General features: G+C 40.0%; 1 protein-coding gene across 1 annotated transcript in view; it reads left to right on the top strand.

Moving 5' to 3' along the window:
* LOC103805936 (lipopolysaccharide-responsive and beige-like anchor protein) overlaps positions 1–22926 on the top strand; it is a gene marked incomplete at both ends in the record, with an annotated part of 28708 nt that extends 5782 nt beyond the window's left edge. The window contains 5 exons of the mRNA XM_009078602.1: positions 9597–9686; positions 12935–13112; positions 15821–15883; positions 19440–19595; positions 22759–22926. Of these exons, the coding sequence (XP_009076850.1) occupies positions 9597–9686; positions 12935–13112; positions 15821–15883; positions 19440–19595; positions 22759–22926 (655 nt within the window). The remainder of the gene's footprint in view (positions 1–9596; positions 9687–12934; positions 13113–15820; positions 15884–19439; positions 19596–22758) is intronic.
* Between the last annotated feature and the right edge of the window lie 308 nt (positions 22927–23234).

Raw genomic sequence — 23234 nt, 5'->3', positions numbered from 1 at the left:
TCAACTCAGACTTTGACAAGGCAAATGGGGATTTATTGCCCTTTGTCTTAACCTACTATTGCCTCCCATGCTTAGAAACAAAGTATTCAGCTAGATTCTGATCCAGAAAAATGTTCCATGTGTTTATTCTCTTTTATACTTCATTACAGAATCGAGTCTTATTTGCATTCTGCTTCTCTATCCAGCAGCAAAAGGAGCATTTAGCATTAATTAAAGTAGGACTGAGGTGCCTGATGTATAAGGATCTGAAACCCAAGAATCAAACAAGTACTTTGGCTAGAAGTACTAATGCTGTTTGGAAGGAGGTAACTCATGTAAATTAGTTCTTCAGCTCCGAGGGCTTTTTTTTTCCCCTCAGCCTCTGATTGAAATTCAAAGGATAGAAATTTTCAGCACACTCAGTTCCCTCACCTCTTCTTGCTTGACCTGTCTTGTGGATCTATCAGAGCCAGAAAGGTCTGGAAACCCCCTGGGCTCTTCACATTTTCATTTGTGCCTGGCTGGTCAGTCGGAGATAGCCGAGACATTTGTTGGGCAGCGTTAAATGAGAGAGGGTAATCAAAAGGCAGACAAGGGATGGATAAAAGTCATGTTCATAATCTTTCAAAAATAAAATTCTTTTCATAGAAAGTATGTCCATTTGGAACCTTTTTTCCTCTCCCATATGTGGAAAGGATGAGCTTTACCTGTGTCTAATAGCTACAGTTATGATGCAAAAAGTCATTGAGCCTTGAACGAAACGTAGACATGAATAGGCTGCAAAAATCTTCTGTGTCATCAGCATGCTTTGGTTATTTGCAGGCTTGTTATGCTGTCTAGGCAATATTCTGGATTGACTTTCACAGTAATTGGGAAGCTAAAAATTTTTTGTTTGCAATGTTTTCCTTCTCTTTGCTCAGTGCCTGAAAATCAAGTCTCAGTTAAACGTCACGTTCTGTTAAGTAATAACACAAAGTTCATTCATTGCACAGGAGAGTCTGAAATAGTGTCATGTCCATGCTTTGGGAACTGCAAGTTTGGCCTTGCAGGTTGTAGTTATGAGGTTTAAATAAATGTATTTCATAGCTTAGCAAAATGAGTTATTTGTTTCTCTTTCGTGAGTGTTAGAGATTCTAAAAGGTGATGGCAAGAGACAGTTTAAACAACATTATATCCATGTATTAACCTCCTTCAGACCAAAATGTTTTCTTTTAATGAATCCTTTTTATTTAATAAGTAAATATTAGATCAAAGTTGACTAAATTCCAGAGGAAAAAGTTGTATATCAGAAGGTTTGGAATCAGCGGTGTGAAGGTAGCAAGTTTTAACCATTATGTTTGGCTGTTTAGAGGAACAAATGAGTAACACCAGAAACTGGTGAAGTTTGAAGGCATTTTGCACATGGCAGTGCCACTGTTTTCTGTGTGATAATTGTTGGTTTTGCATGCAAGCAGTGAGCTGCTCTCATGAAATCTTCAGCTGCCACAGCAAAGAGAGACATGAAGCAATTTTTGTGGTGCTCAAACAGAACAGAAACTGTTATATTCAAAAAAGTTAATCCCAGAGCTGCTCAGGATTTTGCTTGTACTGAATCCAGTTTTATTTGTAAGCCTTTAAATTCATCTTAACTCACTTTTTAGACTCTTTTCCCTTTTTATTTGGTCAGTCTCTTTGAAGTACTACCAGACCTGTTTTTCTACTTCGAGCGGGTTTTTTTATTTTTTATCTGCTTCTTTCCAGAAGCTAAAGATTTAGGTGTTTTGAATGAGCACATCAGTGCTCCAGACAGAGATACTGTTTGAAATTATCCATGAACCCAGTGGCTCTGCACATTATTGAGTGACATTTGTTTCTGTTGGTTGTGTCTGCTCTGACTAACTGGTTTCTTTCAGATTGGCAGTTGGGATTACGCCGTGGACGGACAGCTGTGTGAGCTGGAGATTGCAGCCAGCCCGGGCTGTGCCTCTGCTTAATATGCCTGGAATGGATATATTCACATTGGAATGACTTGCACAGCCCTGAGGGGGCTCTATTTGTATCCTCACAAACTGGGATTACTTCCTGGTTTACTTTAATGACTGCCGTGTAATTGTCATACTGATCTGTCTGGACAAAAAGGCTTCATTTTTCTTGATTCTCACCAAAAGTTTCCTAATGCAGTTTAAGTACTGGGTTAGTGGTTTGTTTGGAAAGCATCCCTGGCTGTGCTCCTTTCTACACTTTGCTGTGCTGCAAACAAAACAAAATATTATTCGTATGTTGAATCTCAAATAGCTTTGAGGAGAAAAAAAAAAGTCATCCTGTGTAAGGTAACTCCTCCCACTCCAGGTGTGTGTAGTAGTTTGGATTTTATAAACTAACAAGTGCTTAGAATAGTAACCAAGTCATTAACTAGTAACCAATCTCCAGACAGCTCTGGTAATTTTGAGCAGGCAGCAAGAAGTGAAGTTGGAGGGGGGCAAAGAAGAGAAGAAAATTATTACACAGCAGGTGTGTTTCTTGCAAAGAAGCTACAGAGAAGGAAGAAAAACCTCCTTGCTTAAATGACAGTTGATGGCTTTAATTTCTACATCTCTCTCTTTTGTCACAGACATCCCTAATTCATGGCAGCAGGCAGAGGTTGTGCACTTCTTGCTTCAAACCAACTTGCTCGTGGGCTCTCGTAATGTCCCCTCTGTGGGCTCCTGGCAGTATTTCTGCCCACACTTGAAGCCATAAACCTGTCATGCTTGGGCTGAGGTAGTACCTGCATTAGTGGGCAGCAACAGGCACCTCTTCCTCTCCACTTGGTTAGCAGAGGGTCTATCACAAACCTCTTGCAGTCAGATTTAATGATAGAGAGCAGTGTGTAATTCTTGATCTTGTAGCACCTTCTCTTTAGCCTTTCTACTGTCCTTGCTCCATTCCCTTCCCTGCCATGTGTTACACTGCAAAGCTAGTACGGACAATTCTCTTTAAATCTGCATGTTGAGTGAACAGTGCAATGATAGAATTAGAAATTGAAGTGATTCAATAGGAAATGTTTGATTCGTGAAGTGAAAACGAGAGGAATAATAATTTCCTGGTTTGATGTGAAGAAGGTAAACTGCTCATTTGTTTTTCAATGCAGCGAATGGGAGTGTGTGAATTTATGATAGCAACATTTATGCACTGTATTTTTTCCTTGGGTCAAGTGCAGCGCAGTATCCCCAGGGCAGATGTACAAGCAACCAGCATATACATTGCCTGTGTCAGAAAAGCATTTTGCCCATTTTTCACAGTCTTGATCTAATAGGGATTGTTAGGAGACATGGGAGATGGTACTACAAAGAGCTTCTCTTTGTCATCTTCAGCCTCTTTTCAGCAATTTTATCTCATTGTTATGAATTGTGCTTGTTCTCCAGCTAGTGTTTTCTGTGTTTCTGTAGTCCATGTGGAATTTAAGGGACTTGCTGCAGGAGTGTAAGTGGCTATCTGGGCAGAGGAGGTTTTGTGATCACTTGTTACCAGAGCTTGATTTTAATCACCGTCCCGTGGGGAAAGGAGCTAGTCAGTTGGCTGCTAAGCCATTCAACTTCACTGTCTGAGGGGAAACCTGTCAAATAGTCTGTGTTCTCTGATGCTGTAAAGCAACATCTGGGTGGAAGGAAAGGGAAAGCAAGTAATCATAATTGCATATCGCCCGAGCCAATAGAAATCACTGAGGAACATGTGTGTAAACCTTTTTGAATATTGAAAAAGTGAGGTAGGACAGGCAGAGAGCCAAAGTAATTATTTTTGCAAGGGCTGTTATTTTCTGGACATAAATACTGCGTAGAGAGGTGGAGGATGAACCCAAAACGTTTTCTGTCCCTGACGCGTACGCTGAAAGAATATGTATTACAATGCATGATGTTATTTCACCTGGGTTTTCAAATGTTTGGCAATTAAATCGGAGAGATTTGAGAAGTCACTGGGAATACTGTGGATCTGTAAAGGCAGATCAGGAGAGTAAAAGCTAGAAAAACTCATGGGTTGAGAGAAAGACAGTTTAATAGAGAAACCTAAAGCTGCACACACAAGCAAAGCAAAACAAGGAATTAATTCCCTGCTCCCCATGGGCAGGAGCTGTTCAGCACCTCAGGGGAGCAGGGACACATCACATGGGATGGTTCCTTGGGAAGACAAACACCATCACTCCAGATGTCCCTCCTCCCTCCTGCTTCCTGCCACCTTATATCCTGAGCATGATGTCCTATGGTATGGAATATCCCTTTGGTCAGTTGGGGTCACCTGTCCCAGCTGTGTCTCCTCCCAATCTCCCATGCACCCCCAACTCCCTCACCAGTGTGGCAGTACGGAAAGCAGCAAAGGCCTTGGCTCTGTGTGAGCTCTGCTCAGCAACAACAAACACATCTCTGCATTATCAACCCTGAGCTCAGCACAAATCCCAAACACAGCCCCACACTAGCCACTGGGAAGAAGATCAACTCCACTTCAGCCCAAACCAGCACATTGTGCTGTGCCCTTGGACTCCTCTGACAGTGTTTTGTGTCCAGGGAGGCATGATGAAAGCAACTCCGAGCTAGTCCCTTTAAAGGTCTTTAAATCTGGAGTTAAATGGTGTATGTCTTGCCTTTTAACTATTATGGGCCTTCATTTCAGGATTGGAGTTCAAAACTGGAGAGCGTTTCATTCTTTCTCTGTGACACTCACTGCTGTTCCCCCTCCACCCGCCCTCCCTCATATTTAATTTTATAGTTCTTTCAGACATAAACATGAAAAAAAAGCAATTTTGACTTACTTTCTGAGTGTTGCTGCAAAGAAAAGTAACAAACATCTGTTTTTACCTTAACTGCATCCATATGTTCAACCTCCCCATCACCCTCCTTCCCCAAAAAATTTACAGCCGTATTTGGTGGGTACTGCATTCTGCTGAATTAACTTTCTTCACAGTTAGATTAGGGGGTAAGTTCAGGCACTGAAAATATCCATGCTAAGCACTGCTTAGAAACTACATTATAGCTAAGCAAAGTTTTCAAGTTTCTTTACTCTTCCTTTTAATTTGCTTCCCTATTCCTCCCCTCCTCTTCCGCCTCCCCCAAAAAAAAATTAAAGAGGAGATGCTCTAGGAGACTTTTTTTAGGAGCATGGTATTGTGGTGAATGTTCACTTGTGAAATTTGCTCATGGCTTTCATGCTTATAAATTCATCAACATTCGCAGTACCATGTTCTGTAAGTACGTGGTTTGAGACTCCTGCTGTGTGGATTATTGTAAAGGGTTACTTTACCTTGTTTCATTTTATTGCTCCTTGTTGTAGCATCTGGAACAATTCTGACCTTACCAGAGTTTTGCTTTTGTAGAGACTTGAGAGGAAGAAGGCAGTTTTACTGAGCTATTTGAGAAGCAGTGAAACAAAATGTTGAATGATGTTATCTTTTACGTTGTGGTATGCTTCCAGCAGGGAGAGTCTGTGGAACTAAAGATGCCTTTCAAACAAAGGGTATTCCTTTCTAGTTATATCGTGCCTTTAATAGACGTGAAACTAGTTGTGCAAATTTCCCAAATATTTCTACCTACATTTAGACTGGTTTTATGCTCCAGAGGTCTTCAGCAGTGTGAGAACTCATGTCCTTCCTCTGCTGCTAGAAGCAGCTGCCTGTCTCTTAGTAGTATTGACTAATGCTTGTAGTGCTGTTTGGAAGAAAACTCAATGAGAAGCTGAGAAAGCAAATTATGACATTTTGACTGCCCATTTTACTGTATATTCTCAGGTAAGTGGTAGGTTGTTTTCTTCAAAGGAAGTATTAATTATATCTCTGAGGAAAAGATTCCCTACTCCTACCTGATTTTCTTTGACAGGTTGAACAAACGTCTGGGTGACATCTGGTGGCTCTTTCTGTTGTCATGTAAATTGAGGGAATGGGGGTTGATTCTTGCTCCAGTGTCATGTTTGTGCTGGCAGAGGGAGGTCATCTTGTATCCTTCTCCATGTGATCCTTCTGGCTGAGACATCAGAGGGCACAGACTCAAGCTGTGCCAGGGGAGAGTTAGGTTGGATATTAGGAAGAGATTTTTTAGGGAGAGAGTGCTCAGGCATTGGAATGTGCTGCCCAGGGAGGTGGAGGATTCACCATCCCTGGATGTTTTCAAGCTGAGACTGGATGTGGCACTTAGTGCCATGGTCTAGTGACCACGGTAGGGTTGGACTTGATGATCTTGGAGGTCTTTTCCAACCTGGTTGATTCTATGCTTCAGTGATCATTAGGATGTGGAATTGACATCTGGATTGACTCTGAGTACAATCTGGGAAAAGGAAGGAAACATTTGGGGTTGCTAGTACAATCTCTTGGTCATTATTAAGAAATGTTGAAGCTAAATAAAGAAACCTTTTTTCTTGGAAATTAGAAGGAAGGCCAAAGTTTTTTTTTTTCTGAAGTTTAGCCACTCTGTCTAGACATACTTGTCCAAGTGTTGTTGCTTTTGCTCAACAGTTTTTCAGATTCCTTTTGGATCTCTGAAGACGTCAGCAAAGACAATGTACAGAAAGCAGTATCTGTGCTTTTGTGCTCTAGGTACAGGTTTGATGTTTTATGAAACCTTGTTACGTGTGGTATGGCATGATCTGAATGTGGATTTTTCTTCCAGTTCTGTTGGCTGAAAGGGAAAGATTGTGTCAGGGGACTTTTGCAGTCCTGGAGCTGTAGGCTCTCGTATTTCTTGGAAGGACCAGATGGAACCTAATGAGTCTAAAAGACTTGTTTGTGCCGGAACTATAAATCACAGACTCAAGCTAGATCATAAACAGGGAGGTAGAATCTGTCTGTTAAGATGGAAAGTGGAGAATTTGTGGTCCTCTAAGGCAGTCTTTGGCAAAATCATTGTCCCATTGGTCAGCAATTTCACCAGGTCTGACAGAACAGGCAGTGCCTATCCCCTGGCTGCTTGAGTAGAATATTTTCTACTTGTTCTTAATATCCCAGAGAGATTCTCTTCTGCACTGAGGATGGGTGGGAGACAAATAGCTGTTCCTTGTGCTGCTCTTGTGTGGTCTAGGAGCATGACTATGATGAGCATTGTGCATGTGAGCAAGAAGTGGAATCATAACCATCTTTCTTCCAGTTTTTATGTTGCTGGAAGGTAGTGAGTTCCTCTGAGATCTGGACTGTGGAATATCTCATTCTGACTGTTGACCTTCCATTGACTAAAGCAGTTACAACACCTGATTTGTTGTGCTACATCAGTCTGGGCTCTTGTTTGTACTCTGCATCAACATGTGATATCCTGTGCTTCATTTTCCCTTTCTTAGTATTGGCACTGTGTCAGAGTGTATAGTTTTTAGAGGTATCATTGAAAATTAAGGGACATACCAGATTTCATGGTGAAGACAAAATTCTGACTCCCTTCAAAGGCTGAACATGGACATTTGGGAATGGAAGTTTCTATATCAATCACAAGTCAATACACAAGGAATCTAACAAATCTGAAGCTATTTCCTCATTTTATCCACCCTATTTTCAGCTCTAAAAGAAATGCATGGGGGAGAATATTTTATTCATTTTGACTCACTGATTGGATCTATATTTAATAGGAAATAAATAGTAGATCCTATAGACTGCAGATTTGCCCCAAATATTAGAACAAGCATAGAATAACTGGCATCCAAGCAGTGTGCATTTTGCTCCTCCTGTACCCCTGCTTCTACCCTCAGTGGCAATGCAGATGTCCCATTTGCCAGTAAAAATATGCCACTTAATCTGCAAGTAAGTGTAGGCAGATCTTTTACATCTGGATGTTTTGAAACTAAGCTTTTTGTGGAGAGGGTAGAGCTGCTGACGAGTATGGTGCTGCTTTGGTAATGCCTCATGTCTCCAGAGACCTCAAAGCCTTTGTGATTCCCTTGATACCTCAAGTCACAAACCCCCAGATTTGAATTTTAATGTAGCATGTCTCATCACCAGGAAGGGAACTCATATGGACTTACTGAACTTTATCACCAATCTGATATTGCTGTTCCTCAAAAAGTACTCCTTGAATCAGTGTGTGTCAGAGTTCATCAGCTTTCTTACTTATTCACCAGTTCTTTGAAGATTATGGTGCTTCCCAGAGTGGGCAAGAGTGTTAGAATTGGTTCATAGAGTCGTTTGAACTGCTGTGAGTTCAGAGGTTTCAAAAGTCCTGCCAAATGTAATAAGGTCAGGTGTTTTGTATGGCATGTTTCCTAGCAGAGAATGATAATTTTAAGGCTTCAGGTGCATTCTACTTTTGGCTTTGGTATTTCTCTAACAGAAGGCCAATTTTTTCCTAGTAATGGTCTTTATTGTTATCTAAAAATAGTTGATTTTAAGAAAGAGATCAGCATTAAGTATTATTCCATTGTCTCAAATTTTAATGAGTGGCTGAAATAGAACAGGAAATCTAAGTGTAATGAACCTCAAGAAAGACTGAACCATGAGAAAGAAGAATCTGAGAGAAAAATGTGATGGTGTTCTTGTAGATAAAATGTGTCTAGTCTCATATTGAAAACCTCCAGGGACCTTCTCACCCTCTGCAAGTCCCTGACAGGAGGTTGGAGTCAGGTGGGGGTTGGTCTCTTCTCCCAGGCAACCAGCAGCAGGACAAGAGGGCACAGACTCAAGCTCTGCCAGGGGAGGGTTAGGTTGGAGATTAGGAAGAGATTTTTTACAGAGAGAGTGATCAGACATTGGAATGTGCTGCCCAGGGAGGTGGTGGATTCCCCATCCCTGGAGGTTTTCAAGCTGAGACTGGATGTGGCACTTAGTGCCATGGTCTAGTGACCACGGTAGGGTTGGACTTAATGATCTTGGAGTTCTCTTCCAACCAGGTTGATTCTATGATTCTATGATTTTGACTGCTCAGTGTTAACTTTAAGCCACTGGGCCAAGGGGTGGCCTTGTAGAAATCTAGTTGGATAGGCCTAGGCTAGTGGTATAAGTTGACACATTTCAGAGCAGTTATCTTTAAGAAATCTCTCAGCATGAGATGATATTTTCATGTATTCCCTAGGAAGGAAGTGCTAAATGATATTGCTGAAGATACAGAGAAACTTTAAAACCCTTCCAGTTATACCTTCACGTTCCCCTTTAGCTGCATTTGATATTAGTCTTGCTCTTGGGAGTTTAATGCATCCTAAAGCTGTTTGCACTTTTGAATAAACCTTTTGAATAAACCTGAAAGTAAGAAAAAAAGTCTCAGTATTGCTTTCATTGTAGTTACTATGTGAAACTAAGCAATGGAGTTTAAATAGAAAGTAGAACACCCCCAATAGCTACAGAGACTTTTTAAATATTAGCTTTTGCTTTTGAGTTATGATGCAAACAGGATAAGCCAGTGTTAGGAAGGAAAAATGGAGCCAATAAAGAGGGTTTCTGATTATAATAGCTTGTTTCTGTTTAGTATCATTGAGCAGGATGAGGTTTTGCAGAGTTTCTCATGGAAATAGCATCCACAGTGCTAAAATGATTACCTCATTCTTAGTACCAGTGCCAAGCACTTAGCCCCACAGTGAACACACGGGGTTGATTTTCAACATGAAACAAGCCAGAAGTGTGGAATGACATTTTCAGGTGACAGTTATGGTTCTATTGCCTGTAATTAGCACCTCTTAACATGCAAACCTGCCTGTGCCTTTTGCAGGCTGTTGAAGCTCAAATCCGAAGTTTTGGACAGACTCCTTCCCAACTGCTCATAGAACCACATCCTCCAAGAAGTTCTGCCATGCAGGTGGTAAGTACCATGTTAACTCCTTGTGACCTGCTATTGTGCTCACTTCCTTTGCTCTCTCAAACTTGCAGAACTGGCCCCTTCATTTTGCTTTCATGTGGTTGTGGAATGATGTTTTTAAAACCAGCAGATGAGTTACAGTTTGGTAGGAGTGTGTGCAGTGCTTAACTATTCTTTTATTTATTGCTGAAAGGATTGCATTGATTTCTGGTGAAGACTTTTTTTTTTTGTCAGTGTGATCTAAGAACACTTCATCAGTTGATTTTGTTAATGCCATACCTGTACAGGTGAGGGCCACTCATCATGGAGACAATTTAAGTTAGCCTTTGGCAGATTCCCCAAGAAGCATGGATTTAGGAGGTGGAACTTCCTTGTCTTTTCCCCCAGGCATAGGTTTTCCCCTAAAACCAGGATTACTAGGGATTCATGAGCTGAAACATACACAGCAAAAAATGTGACTAAATGTGTTTTGCAGTAAAGCTAGGGTGATAAAATCCAGGCAGTGAGCATTAACATGCTTTCCCTTTTGCCTCTACTTGTGTCTGCTATAATTTTATTATACAAACTATTATTTTATTACTGATTGCTTTTCAAAATATCATTCGTGTTGTCATAGATCCAGAGCTAAGTATGTTAAGTGATATTCTGACAAGTGGAGCAAATGTTCTGCTAATTCACAAGGTTTTCAGAGGTTACATTCCCTTATTGTTGAGATGGACATTTTACACTGCCATATATTAAAAGGATTTGTATATTTCTTCTTGTATGTCCTCTAAGACATATGTCCTACTCAAGCAGACTAAGGTTATTAGTGTTAAAACATATCTGAAGTGAAGAAGGTTTACAAAAATGACTCAAAAATCTGAAATATTTCCAAAGTAGCTGACAGACCTTGTGATGGAGAAGCCTGAGAAATGGAAAGTTCCTTGTCAAATTGAGCTACTAGACATCCTCAAATGCTTTTGTGTTGTACAGAGACCTGATCAGCTGATTGTCCCCCATCCCCACCACCCTCTCTGCAGCTTGGGCAGCTGTGCTGGAGACATGGGATGGGATCCCATGGATGGGATCCCATGGATGGGATGAGCAGAGCGGATGGTGCTGATTTGTGATCTGCTGGTCCTTTGTACCTCCCACAGTGTGTCCCAGGGCTTCAGACCCCGCAGTGACCTGTGTGTGCAACCCACAGGGCTCTCTCTCTGAGGAGAGGGATGTTGGGGAGCCCAAATCCTTTCATCATGCACTACATGCCACACGTGTGTCCATCTGTCGCGGTGCCGTGCGCTAGGCACTTGCTCTGGTTTAGAGGGATTTGTTTCAGGAAGAGCAGGAACTTGAGAAGTTGGTTGTTGATGTGTTGGTCAGACCCATTGTTACATAAATAAATTCGACAGGAGGAAGCAGTTTGTGTGGTTTCCTTGTAATATTTTTCCTGATGTGGAATTAGTCAAGATTTAGTATGTAATAGAAGAAGTTGGATTCTATGAAGTTACCTAACTGACCTCCTGTGTTTTTTTGGGCAGGGGTACACACATTCAAAAGCCTTTAGCTCTCCACTTGCTTAGACTGGTTTTGTGGGTATTAAGACAAGATTTTGCAATAGTACTATGTTAAGTGGTTTTAAACATAGTGTTCCTGGAGCTGAAATACCATAAGGAGATTTTTCCTGCCGCAGTCTTGAATTGTTTCTGGTTGCATTATTTACTGAGTTTTCAGTTTCCATGTGTGTGTGTGTGCATGTATGCATGAACACAGCCAGGCTGGAAGCTGCCACGTGCTGTGTGAAGTGCACAAGCCATAATATACACCAGGTGTAGTAATTAGCAGTCACATGAAGGCTGCCTATTTGTCTGGGTTTGCTGCTGTTGCTGTATCCCCTTGTGTTTTCAACCATCAGATAGCTGGATTTAATTGAGGCCACATCAGATGAGGCATTACTGACACCTTTAATTGAATGAGCATCCAGGGAGGATTAACTCATAATATTGATTGGCTTTTAGCCACTTGCTCAGAAGGGTGTCTGGGTAGCTTATTAGTTGCTTTTATTTACACCTTTATGCAAAGGCTGTAAATAGGAATTCATAGAGCAATATGTTTTTCTAAGTACTCTTAATAACTTTTTAAAAAGGAGTGATAATAAAAATGCAAATGTGTTTAATTTTTTTATTAGTTCCGTATAAAGATGCATTAAACGTGTGCACTTACATGCACATGTATGTAATGAAATACTGCGTGTGGAAAATAGCCAAGGACACTTCCTTAGTGTTCTAATTTGGTTATTAGAAAGTTGCTAATACTTGAGCAATGTGGCTACTGGTGACCAGGGTGGTTGTATCACTACATCTTTTTTTTTTAGGTGCACCACAGAGTCACAGACCTATTAGGTTTGGCTTTTCCTTATGTTTGATACCTAAGGTCCTCAATATTTTGTTTTGACATTTGCAGCATTGTCAGAGAACTCAGTGGAAAAGTTCTTAAACTTTTCAACTTATTAAACTACAAAACCTAAATCCTCCAAAAAAATTTGATGTCAAAAATGAGAGTCTGAATTCATTCCTTCCCTTTAGTATTCCTGGAACCAAGGCAGGATAGTGTCTGTAATCACATTCACTTTATATTCTTTACAACTGCATTTAATTATGTTTGTCCTTTGAAACACATTTGCAGTGAAGTCTTCTGCTTTGCATTCATAAATCTTAGTTTTGTACACCAGAAATGTATACAGAACATATATCTAGTGTATGTGTGTATCTGTTTATTTTAATGTGCTTTCATGTTCTCATCTGGCTTGTAAAGAATTGCAGTCTGCCAATTTAATGCAACTTGAGACAATCTCTGGGAGCAGGAATTTCTTTTGCTCACATTTTTTTTTTTTGGTTTCCCCTTCTAGTTTGGCATTGCTTTCCATGACATACTATCTCTGCAGATACGAAGGAGAATTCTTTTAAAGCAGAGATAGGTGATTGAAAACTCTAAGTTTAATCTGCTGTGATCTGTAGCAAAGTCTGTGCATAGACACTCTGTGTTCAACAAGGTCCTCAGGTTATTAGTGAAGGGTCTTCTGCTAAAATGGTGATTTCCACATTCCTGTCCACTCTGACTGCGCTTGCTTTTCACTGCAGCTGCTATCAGATCTCACATGTTTTAATCCAATCTTCCTTCTCTTGTCCTGTCTTTTCTCCTCCCTGTGTTCTCTTTTCCCGTGTATTTGGGCTCTTGTTGTGTGCACTCAACAGTATCTCCTCCTGCAGAGTCCCTTGATGTTCACAGAACAAGCTCAACAGGATGTTATCATGGTCCTAAAGTTCCCGTCCAACTCCCCAGTCACTCATGTAGCAGCTAACACCCAGCCTGGTCTGGCCACTCCTGCTGTGATCACCGTCACTGCAAACAGGCTCTTTGCTGTAAACAAGTGGCACAATCTCCCTGGTAAGTATATTACCTAAGATACTCCTGCCATCAAGCAGAGCTTCTGTTGTCTCCTCACAGTTTGCAGCAGAGCTGTTCTCAGTTTCGAGTGGAAAGAGCAAGTTCACTGGCAGAACATCCTCTCCACACGTGGACTTAGCTTCTTCTTGAGAAGGTGATCTGAGCTGTTGTATAGTAAGATGTGTAGCACTCAGAAGGTTTGGAAGAGGAGTATGTTGCTTTCCAGGCCACCAGGCACTGTGCAAGAAGACAAAAGAAATCTATCACTGTTTGGTCATGATAAAGACACACTTCTCTTAAATTTGTTTTTCAGGCCTTTGGAAGGTTGAACCATATGGTGTCAAAGTTTTAAATCATGTAGGACTTGTCTGAAAACCCTTCTGTCATTTTCTTGTGGATTATAAGCACCATATTCTGATGTTAAAGCCACACAATGGGAGTTACACCTCATTAAGTCTGTATCTTAAACATCCCAAAGTTATTAGGTGCTTGTGTTTTTGTCGATACGAAAGGAAAACAACAGAGCCATTTGCAGAGCAACTTATCAAATTGATTTTTCTTTAAAAATTTGTTGGACTTGAGAATAAAGTAATTCTGCTTTTAAATCTAATGTTCTCTAATTTTAAGGACATTCATTCCCCTTTCCCTGACTGTGACAGTCTTAGGCCTGAGCCATCAAAGGTAGTTTATTTCAGTGCTCTGCAGTAAGTTTGGTCAAAGGCTTTTCAAGAAAGTTCTTTTTTTAGAGCTTCTGCTCAAGTAACTTAACTAAAAGATTTTTGCACCGGAGTAATACTTACATCACTGAAATTCCTGCTAAGAATCTTGACCCATGGTCTGTGATTACTTTTTGAAACAAGCCAGATGACTCCTACAATTTTTCCTATGTCTTACAAATTGCCTCTCAACATTGTACAAAGAGAAACATCGATATATTATTTCACCCACCCAAGAAATGCTTAAAAAGAAAGGTAGGAAGGGAGACTTGTCTAGATAACAAGTTGAGGGCAAGAACTATTTGCAGGGCTCCTGAGATTGCTTTGGTAGGAGGATGAACATATCCTCTCACACCTTGGACATGTGACCTTGGATATATAATATTCAAGGCTTTTAAAAAATGGCCTTTGTGGACATACAACAGTCATGGGAAAAAGAAGGGCTTCTAAAGTGGTAGGAGTTGATTTTGATTTCCATACAGTTCTGCTGTTTGATGATCTGTGAACAAGCAACCAGTTGTTGAGTGTAATAATCCACTGGTTTGAGTTAAACAAGACACTCAGATTTTGGGTTTTCCCTCACCTCTGAAAGGGAGAACAGTAAGCTGTGTGTTTGAGTCACTGTTTTTTCATTTAGAGGCATTTTACATTTGCCTTGCCTTTACAAAGACTTCCAGAAAACCTACAGATCAAGACAAAACCTACAGATCCAGACAAACAAAAGCCAAGCAACCAAACCCCAACAGAATCTCCCCTCACACCACTTTGAGAGCACGCTCATCAGCTTCAGGCTGTTAATGGAGTACTGTGCTTAAGATATCAAAGTCCTGAGACTAACCTTCAGTATTTTTGGCTTCCAGTTTTATCCCAACATGAGATCTGCTAGGATTGGAGGGCAGATATCATTACTACTCCCTCTCTCCTGCTGTGGGTTTAGCATTGTCTTTACTAATGAGGCATCATGATAAAATGTGAAGTTGCCAAGTGACCAGTTGTCACTAATGTGTCATTAAAAATCCCTTTCCTGCCCTTGGGTATGATTTTGGTGGCTTTGCTGACATCTAATGGCCCTGGTACCCAGCAGGATGCTCCGTTTTGTCCTGTGGACTTCATGTTTTGTTCTGGGGAAGTGTCTCATGGCAGCAGCAATGTGAATTTACTTCTGAATCAGTCACTTAAGAAACCCTTCTATGATGCTAACTTTTATACTAAGCTGTGGATGGAGGATAGAATAATCATAGGTGCAAGTATTCAGCCATTTGGTTTGGTTTCTCTTCCAAGAATGTATCGTGACTGTTTGGGAGGTGTGGGGCAGTTTGCTTGGTTGTTTTTAGTGAAGCTGTGGGAGGAAAAAAAAAGGTTTTCTTTTTAACACTGAAAAAGAATTCAGCCCATAAACATTTCACTGCTATACCAGGTGCCCAGATGAAATGTAGGTTGGCAGAATTAATATTTTAACTTCCATGCAAACCGAGAACTCAAATGGGTTTTGGTGAATGAATCCTTAAACGCTGGATGACTACGAGATTTCCCTGTCTGCATCATAAACTGCCTTTTTTTTTTTAAGATGTCCTTTGTGCTTCAGTTGTTCGAAGCAGTGCTTAAAAAAGTAAAGAGGAAAATAGTATTTGCTACAGTCAGCAGATGGTTGTCACATTTTGTTTTCAGTCCTCTTTACCACTTAATTTTGTTTTGTTGCGACAGGAGAGGTTTGCCAGTAAAGCATCTGCTAGAGCTTATGGCTCAGGACCAGAGCTGCTGCTGATGGCATACATTCAGAAGAGCACTAATCTAAAATAAATGTTTAATAAGCAGCCCACAAAAGCACCTGGAATTTTCTTTTTTTTTTTTAAAATTTTTGTAATTCAGTTGGTGCAGAAGAATCTTGACTAGTTAAAAAAAACCCAGATGTAGCTTTGATTTATAAAATGGCTGTTGCTTGATGTATGAAAAAAAATGCAAAGTTTTAAAATCTTCTTTCCCGAATTCCAGCTCATCAAGGTGCTGTACAGGACCAGCCTTACCAGCTGCCAGTGGAAATCGATCCTCTCATAGGTCTGTCACTTCCCTCTCTCTTTGCGATTCATTAAGCTCTGTATGGTGGCCCTGAAGTGTAGATTACGGTTGTTTTTCACTTGCTGGTTGCTGGGAATGGAATTTTTCTGATAAACCATTTGCATGCAAATTGGAATGCAATGAGCTGTGGCTATGCTGGTATTTCATCAACTCCCCCTCGTTGGTTTGCCTAATTTGAACAGGCCTAGGACGCGTGTCAGGGAAAATTAATATGGATGCTGTAATAATGTGTGATTGAGAATGTGCATGAAGTACTGTCAGGATAATATTGGATCTTTTCATCACTCAGACTTGTTGATGAGCAGGAGCGAGGCGCGTTATGATGAATTGGTGCTCTGGTAATGTGATGGAGCTCCTTTGCTGAGGAAATTTTCATAATAACAGTGGGGTTCTTAACTGCACCGCCTCGTGAAAAATAAAACCGTGGTGCCAGGCTTTCATCATTAGGGGAGATCAATCCTTTCTTCATGGACCTGCTGTTCAGGCTGAGGGGATTAATGTGTAATTGCAAAGCGGTTGCAAAGTTGAAATATATTGCCCACTCTGTTTTAGTGTGGAGATATTAGCATTCATTTTTCAAGGGGTTTGCATCCTTTGGTCGGCAGCACTGCTTAAATCTGTGTGTGTTTTGCCTTTATTAAAAAGGGGTGGAGGAATGTCTCTCTGTTATTTAAGGACTCGGAGTAATAGATTCAATTCATGACTTTTTATTATGGAGGGATATTAGTTTATAGAGAGCTGATTTTTCTATTAGCGTGGTTAGGGGTTGGTCAGTTCTTTCCTCAAGACCTGACTTTGGGGAGTGTATTCTTGGGCTGTAGTGTGGAAGTGGAACCTTAAACATGAACAGAAAAGAAAAACTCAAATAACCTAACCCCAAAACTCAAACTGGTTGTAGAATAGAAGCAAAGAAAATAGGATTCTGTGCCCCCACCAAGTTCTTTTAGGCTTGAGCCTTAAAATACAGCTGTTTCAAGGTGCAGGTTTAAGGGAAAAAGTAGCATGGAAAAATCAGAGCAAAAGTCAACTTGCCTGGATAGGTTGGAATGACAGGTCCGTCATGGAGTGAGAATTAATCTCAAGACTAGTCTGCATATCCCAGTAGGAGCTGTGTTGGGTCAGTCTGTAGGTACAAAGTGTTCCTGTGTAACCTTTTGCTGGGTTAGCTCTTTGAGAACCAAATTAGGAACTGTGTGGGCATATGAAACCATTTTATGGAGCTGATCAAATGTTGTTCCAAAGTTTTGGATATCAATTCTTCTCTGAATAATGCCATAGTTCTAGTTTATAATGGGGAGGACATGTGCTGTAGCTTTCCTTTCCTTCCTGAAATAGATTTTATCCCCAAAAAAATAAATCCCTGGAGCAGGAAATGTATATTCTGCTTTAAAATCTGCTATCAAATAGATCGTAGAAGTATAAATAAATATTACAGCAAACCCCCCAAAATCACATTGAACATCCGATGATGTTTTTTTACATATTGTGAAGGAAATAAAACTTTTGTTCTCATTTGCTTTTTTCAAACTTTTAAAATTAAAATTCCATTTTTAGGCATGCCTTTAATTTGCTAAATATTTTGGCTTCTGGCTGATATAAACACATTTAAAATTACTGTTCACCTTCCTGAAAAATGGTTTAATATTCCCATCATGCAATAGATCTCAAATCAGCCTTGTGGTAACAGTGGACATAGTTTAAAAGGTTTAAGGCTTTTTTTGTCACTGTTAAGTAGCATCATCGGGTACAAGCAAGTAATTATGTAGATAATATTAAAGGTTTTTAATTGTGGCTAGACACATTTACCTAGAAATGGCACCTAAGAGGATCACAAAATTAGGCTTTGATGGTTATAGCAAGAATCTTGTAGCTGTCTTAGTCACAAGGAGAGATTCCTGCCATCCTCATTTTCCAGTTGCACAGGAAGACATAAAGCAGCAATGTCTGTGTGATACAGATACTCGACCTCTTTTTGAGGTGAAGTTTTTTTGAAGGTATTAACCACACTGAGTGTGATGATATGCATGTTTTTGGAGGATTTCTTTGCTGTTCTTTTGTCATACAGAATGTTTCACTGTGCATTTTATAATGCATTGTTAGGAGTTTATGTGTTACCTGCAGAGCAAGTGGCAACACCTTGATAAATTATTTGCTACTCATATGGACAAGACAGTATCAATATTTTAAGCATAGCAAATCATAAGTAAATTAAGCATTTGATACAGAGTAAGTGGAATAAGCCCAAGGCTTAGGGGGTAACTAAGGTGTGAAAATGGAAAGAGGATAAAGAGCACAAGACCAGGACAGAGACAGGTCTGGGGAACCACTAGGGTGGAAGTAATGGTGCAGACAAACTCAGGAGAAATTACTTGCCTGGAATGGAAATCAGATTCCCTCAGGAACAAAGCACATTCAAAGTTCTTCCTACAGGATTTTCATGACATGTATCTGTAGGGACTTATATATGTATATGCTCATCCATCAATCAATAAGGCCAAAATATAATATGAAATATGTTCACTAATTGATTCCTGTCCATTCTGTGGGTTCCCAATACAGCATTATCTGAGTAAATTATGATGATCCTAGGGAGGTGATGGCATCACCATCCTTGGAGGTGTTTAAGGAAAGACTGGACATGGCATATAGTGCCATGTGGTGGTGTTTGGTCGAAGGTTGGACTTGATGATCTCAGAGGTCTCTCCTATCCTAATTGATTCTGTGAAATAAAACATCAGGTGATCAGAGTAGGGCAAATATTTTCTCTCAACCCTAAAGGTGATTGTAGAGATAAGATGGTTAATTTTTGTGTAATGTTCAAAAAAGTGTGAAACACGAGTGATGTTTACTGAAGTTATTCTGCTTTTAAGTTACAGTGCTTGCACTGAAATAGAATCACAGAATCAACCAGGTTGGAAAAGACCTCCAAGATCATCAGGTCCAACCCTACTGTGGTTACCAGACCATGGCACTAAGTGCCACATCCAGGCTCACCTTGAAAACCTCCAGGGATGGTCAATCCACCACCTCCCTGGGCAGCACATTCCAATGCCTGATTAGTATCTCCATAAAAAAATCTCTTCCTAAAATACAACTGGTGTCTGATTTTGAGATCACGATTCTCTTTTCTGCTGCATTTGAGCCACTAGAGATGAGACAGATCCTGTCTTACTGTTGCATTTCCTTGCTTTGTTTCTAATTTGTAATTTCTTACAGTAGAAGAAGAGGGGAAGGAAGTTTATTACCTTGTTATATATTATGCCTTTGTACAATCTTATATCACACATCTCTCAGCTACATTTGACTTTAAGAAAGGATTTCTTGTATTTTAGAATATATACTGCAAGGAATGAACATTGTTGCCAGAAGTGTAATGAGTATTTTATAGTAGAAGGAGAAGCAAAATGTCCCTGCCACAAAAAAAACCCAAATAAGATCCATGAGGAATATATTTGGGCTGAACATAAGTTGCTAAAATGTGCTTTTGTTCTGTGAAAGTGGATGCTGAAATGTCTTTGTATGTGTTTCTGTTCAGCCAGCAATACAGGGATGCACAGAAGGCAAATCACTGACCTTTTAGACCAAAGCATTCAGGTACATTCCCAGTGTTTTGTCATCACCTCTGATAATCGTTACATCCTGGTCTGTGGCTTCTGGGACAAGAGTTTCCGAGTTTATTCTACTGACTCAGGTAATGTACTCTAATAAAATGGGACTAGCATAAAAGATTGCTCTGTTCATTGTCAGCCTACTGTTTGAAATGGAGAAAGAATGGGGAGTGGAGTATGCATTTATTTTTCTATTAATATTTGTCACATCTTTCCATACCTGCTGCTAATGTGCATTGTGTGCTCTCATTTTTGTGGGATGGTGACAAAAGGAAGTTCAGGAGCTCTTGTTTAGGCAGAGCATCACACTTCAACCTGTAGGACAGGGATCCCTCTTCTTACACTGTAGTTTGCACAGGTAAATGAGTTTGTATGAAGCCTTGCACACCAGGAGAGCTAATTACTCTTAGAGAGCTCACTTGAATTTAGCTCTGGTTGGTTTTCATTCTGTAACTGACTGTGATCAATTATAAATACCACTGATATCTGACCAGCCAATGTTGGAGCAAGTCCAGAGGAGGCCACGAAGTTGCTGGGAGGACTGGAGCATTCCAACCCTTAAATTCTGTGATTCTATGAATTATAAACCCAAACAACATTGTAAGAAAAGTTTCAGAAGATTTGTGTCTCCTGTGTGTCTCCTGTTTGTAACAACAACTCCACCTATTGTTCTATCTAATTAAGCTCTAGCTTAAATGAAGTGAATTAAATGCAGTTTATTTTGCTTCAATTTAAAATGAGACTATAGTAGTGAACAGCAAGGGGAAAAGATGATGTGATCAGTAATGCAGAATGACATGTGATCACCAGTGTTCAGTTTAATACGTTTTAGCCCTTACAGAAAATAAGGAACCATTTTACTATTAGTTTTTGGCCTTGTTTGGTTGGTTTTTAACAGGAAATACTTCTAGCATAAATCATGGGTTCTCAGCACAGCTAGGACAGCAGAAGCATGATAAAAACTTCCCCCAGCAGTGGGAATGAGTCTAGACAGTGTTTTAGATTTTGTAGTGCAGACTTGAGTCTTATTTGTCCTTTAATTATTCGTAGTACAGGTGTCAAATAAAACATTAGCTAGAAAATTTGTTGTGTCAGAAAGGGATGTCTGAGTGCATACGGTAAAGTTTGATGTTGCTGTTTAGAGAGGGCAACTCACATAAAGGAAACAAACTTGGGGAATTGTGAAATTAATTTTTTTTACTAATACAAAAGAGCAAGATCTTATTTCTTGCTTTGATGGAATTGATTGAACCTTAAGTTGCACAGTACCAAAGTAAGACTAACAGGGCGAAAAAGAAACAACTGCCAAGGAAATAGCCTTGAAAAATGTTTGTTTTCTAGACTAGAACCTATAAAGATAGAAACAATTGAAACTCAGTACTGTTTATAGCATAAACTTGTGTTCTAAAATGTAAATCATCTCAGGTAGCTGAATACCTATGGCAATACAACTGAAAAATGTATCACGTAATTATTCTCCAATCTAAACCATGTAATGGCAACTCTGATTTTCAGGGAAAAACTTTGTATATTGCCAAGACGAGGTTGTGTAGCCTGTGAGTGTATCACTGCTCATAGCTACCAAGGTCAGAAACCTTTTAGGACGAACTGTTGCCTGGTCAAGAACAATGTTCTACATCAACACTGGGGAGTGCTATTCCAGACTCGCCGAGAGGTGTGGGGGATTTGAGCCCTGAGTTTCTCATCCTTCCACAGTCAATGTGCATCCAGGACTTTTCCACAGCCAGTCAGAAAAGGCTCATGCAATGGTACTTTATCTCACAATTCCTCTTGGACGATTTTAGTAGCACAATAAGTTTCGCCAGTGTTGTATTTTAAACTTGATGTGCAGGTTTCCTTTAAGTTGCATCTGGTTACTCTGTTTTTTCTTCATGTACTAAAGTATTTTCCCTTTTTTAAAGTTATTCATACATATCTCTTGGTATTTTTTTTCTGGTTTTCTCTATTTTAATGCAATTACCTCTTTGATCTTCTGTTCCAAATCAGGCTGTTAATTAATTAACATTAGTTTTGTTCTTTCCTCAGAACCACTCCTTTAAGTCTTTTGTTCTGGTTAAGTGTTATTTAGTGGCTGGAAACAAATCTGTGAAGTGTTATTTAGTGACTGCATTAAAAGATGTTCCCTACTAGCCACATTAAATGATTGACTAATCACTTTTAATTCAGGCAGCAAAACATTTTATGAAGATGTGCTTAATTTGTGTTACCTCTTACTTTTAAACACTCTTCAGAACATTTTATTTCCTTTTTTTGTAATTTTTAGTTCTTTATTTATATTCTGAAATGCATTTCCTGTTACTTTTTTGGCCTGTGCTCCAAACCCATCACTCTCTTTCCCCTTCTGTTCTTCCTCATTCTTTATTCAACCCAAAGGACAAATGGATTCACAATCATTTGGGCTGAGAAACCTGAGGTCACACGTTAGAGGCATCACACATAACACTTCTTTGTGTCACTGGGTGCAGAATTTGGCTCCTGTTGCCTGAATGGGCCAAGTAGATGGTTCCATGTAGGAGCCAAGCTCTGGCTGGGTGGTCTGGCAGAGGTCTACTGTGTCACCTCTCCTGCATGGAAATTAACTGTGCATGAGCATCTAAATTTACATTTTTCTAAAAGTATTCTCCTTTTTTTAGTTAAGGTTAAAAGGTAATCATCACAATCATGTTTATACAGGCTCTTGAATGGCACCTTTTTAACTGCCCAGGCTTTCCTTTCTGTTGAACAGTGACATCTCTGAACAGTGGTGTATTTGGTAGGGGTTGGAATGGAGCTTAGAGATGATCCAGCCCCAACCCCTGCCCTGGGCAGGGACACCTCCCACCAGAGCAGGTTGCTCAAGGCTCAGCCAACCTGGCTGTGAACACTGCCAGGGCTGGGGCAGCCACAGCCTCCCTGGGCAACCTGGGACAGTGTCTCACCACCCTCACAGGGAAAACCTTTTCCTAATATCTAGCCTAAATTTCTCCTCTTTCAATTTGTACCCATTACCCCTTGGCATCTGACATGTTTGGCTTTTGAATGAAGTATAATATTTATAGACTACAAGTATTTTTTTATAGACTTTATGGACTACTGCACTTTTAAATAAGTTTCCACCAAATAAATGAAGACGAAACAGTTCTCCTAATTATAGTTCCTTTTTTTGATGAAGAAAATATTTCTGTTTCTTTTGCCTTAGAAAGAATAAAAGTGTAGTTCTAAATGAATCAATTCCATGTGTTTCAGGTAAACTGATCCAAGTAGTCTTTGGCCACTGGGATGTTGTGACCTGCCTCACTCGTTCTGAGTCCTATATTGGAGGGAATTGTTACATCCTCTCAGGATCTCGTGATGCGACGTTGCTGCTCTGGTACTGGAATGGCAAAACCAATATCATTGGGGATAACCCAAGAGGTAAGCAAACCCAGAAAAACCTGTTTCATGAGGATGTTGTCTCAAAATGGCTAAAGGTAGCAATAATGACAAAGTAAAGTGCTGCTTTTTTCTCTTTGTAGTTGTGATCAGTTGTAGTTAAAAGAATTGCGGGCAAACATTGTTTGCTTTGCAGCACAAGTAGAACTGTTTGTTAAAGAATACTGAACATTGCATTTTCTTGTCACCCATTTAGCTGGGAAGGAGTGGCTCAGAATGAGAGAAGGGAACTAATTTTTTGCATTGCTTGTTCAGTTTGAGTCAATATTTTTCTCTCAACAAGGTGGTTT

This window comes from Acanthisitta chloris, unplaced genomic scaffold, assembly GCF_000695815.1.
Source record: "Acanthisitta chloris isolate BGI_N310 unplaced genomic scaffold, ASM69581v1 scaffold32867, whole genome shotgun sequence".
Classification (NCBI taxonomy): domain Eukaryota; kingdom Metazoa; phylum Chordata; class Aves; order Passeriformes; family Acanthisittidae; genus Acanthisitta; species Acanthisitta chloris.
Note: the sequence above shows the minus strand (reverse complement) of the source record. Positions and strands in the feature narration are given on the sequence as shown.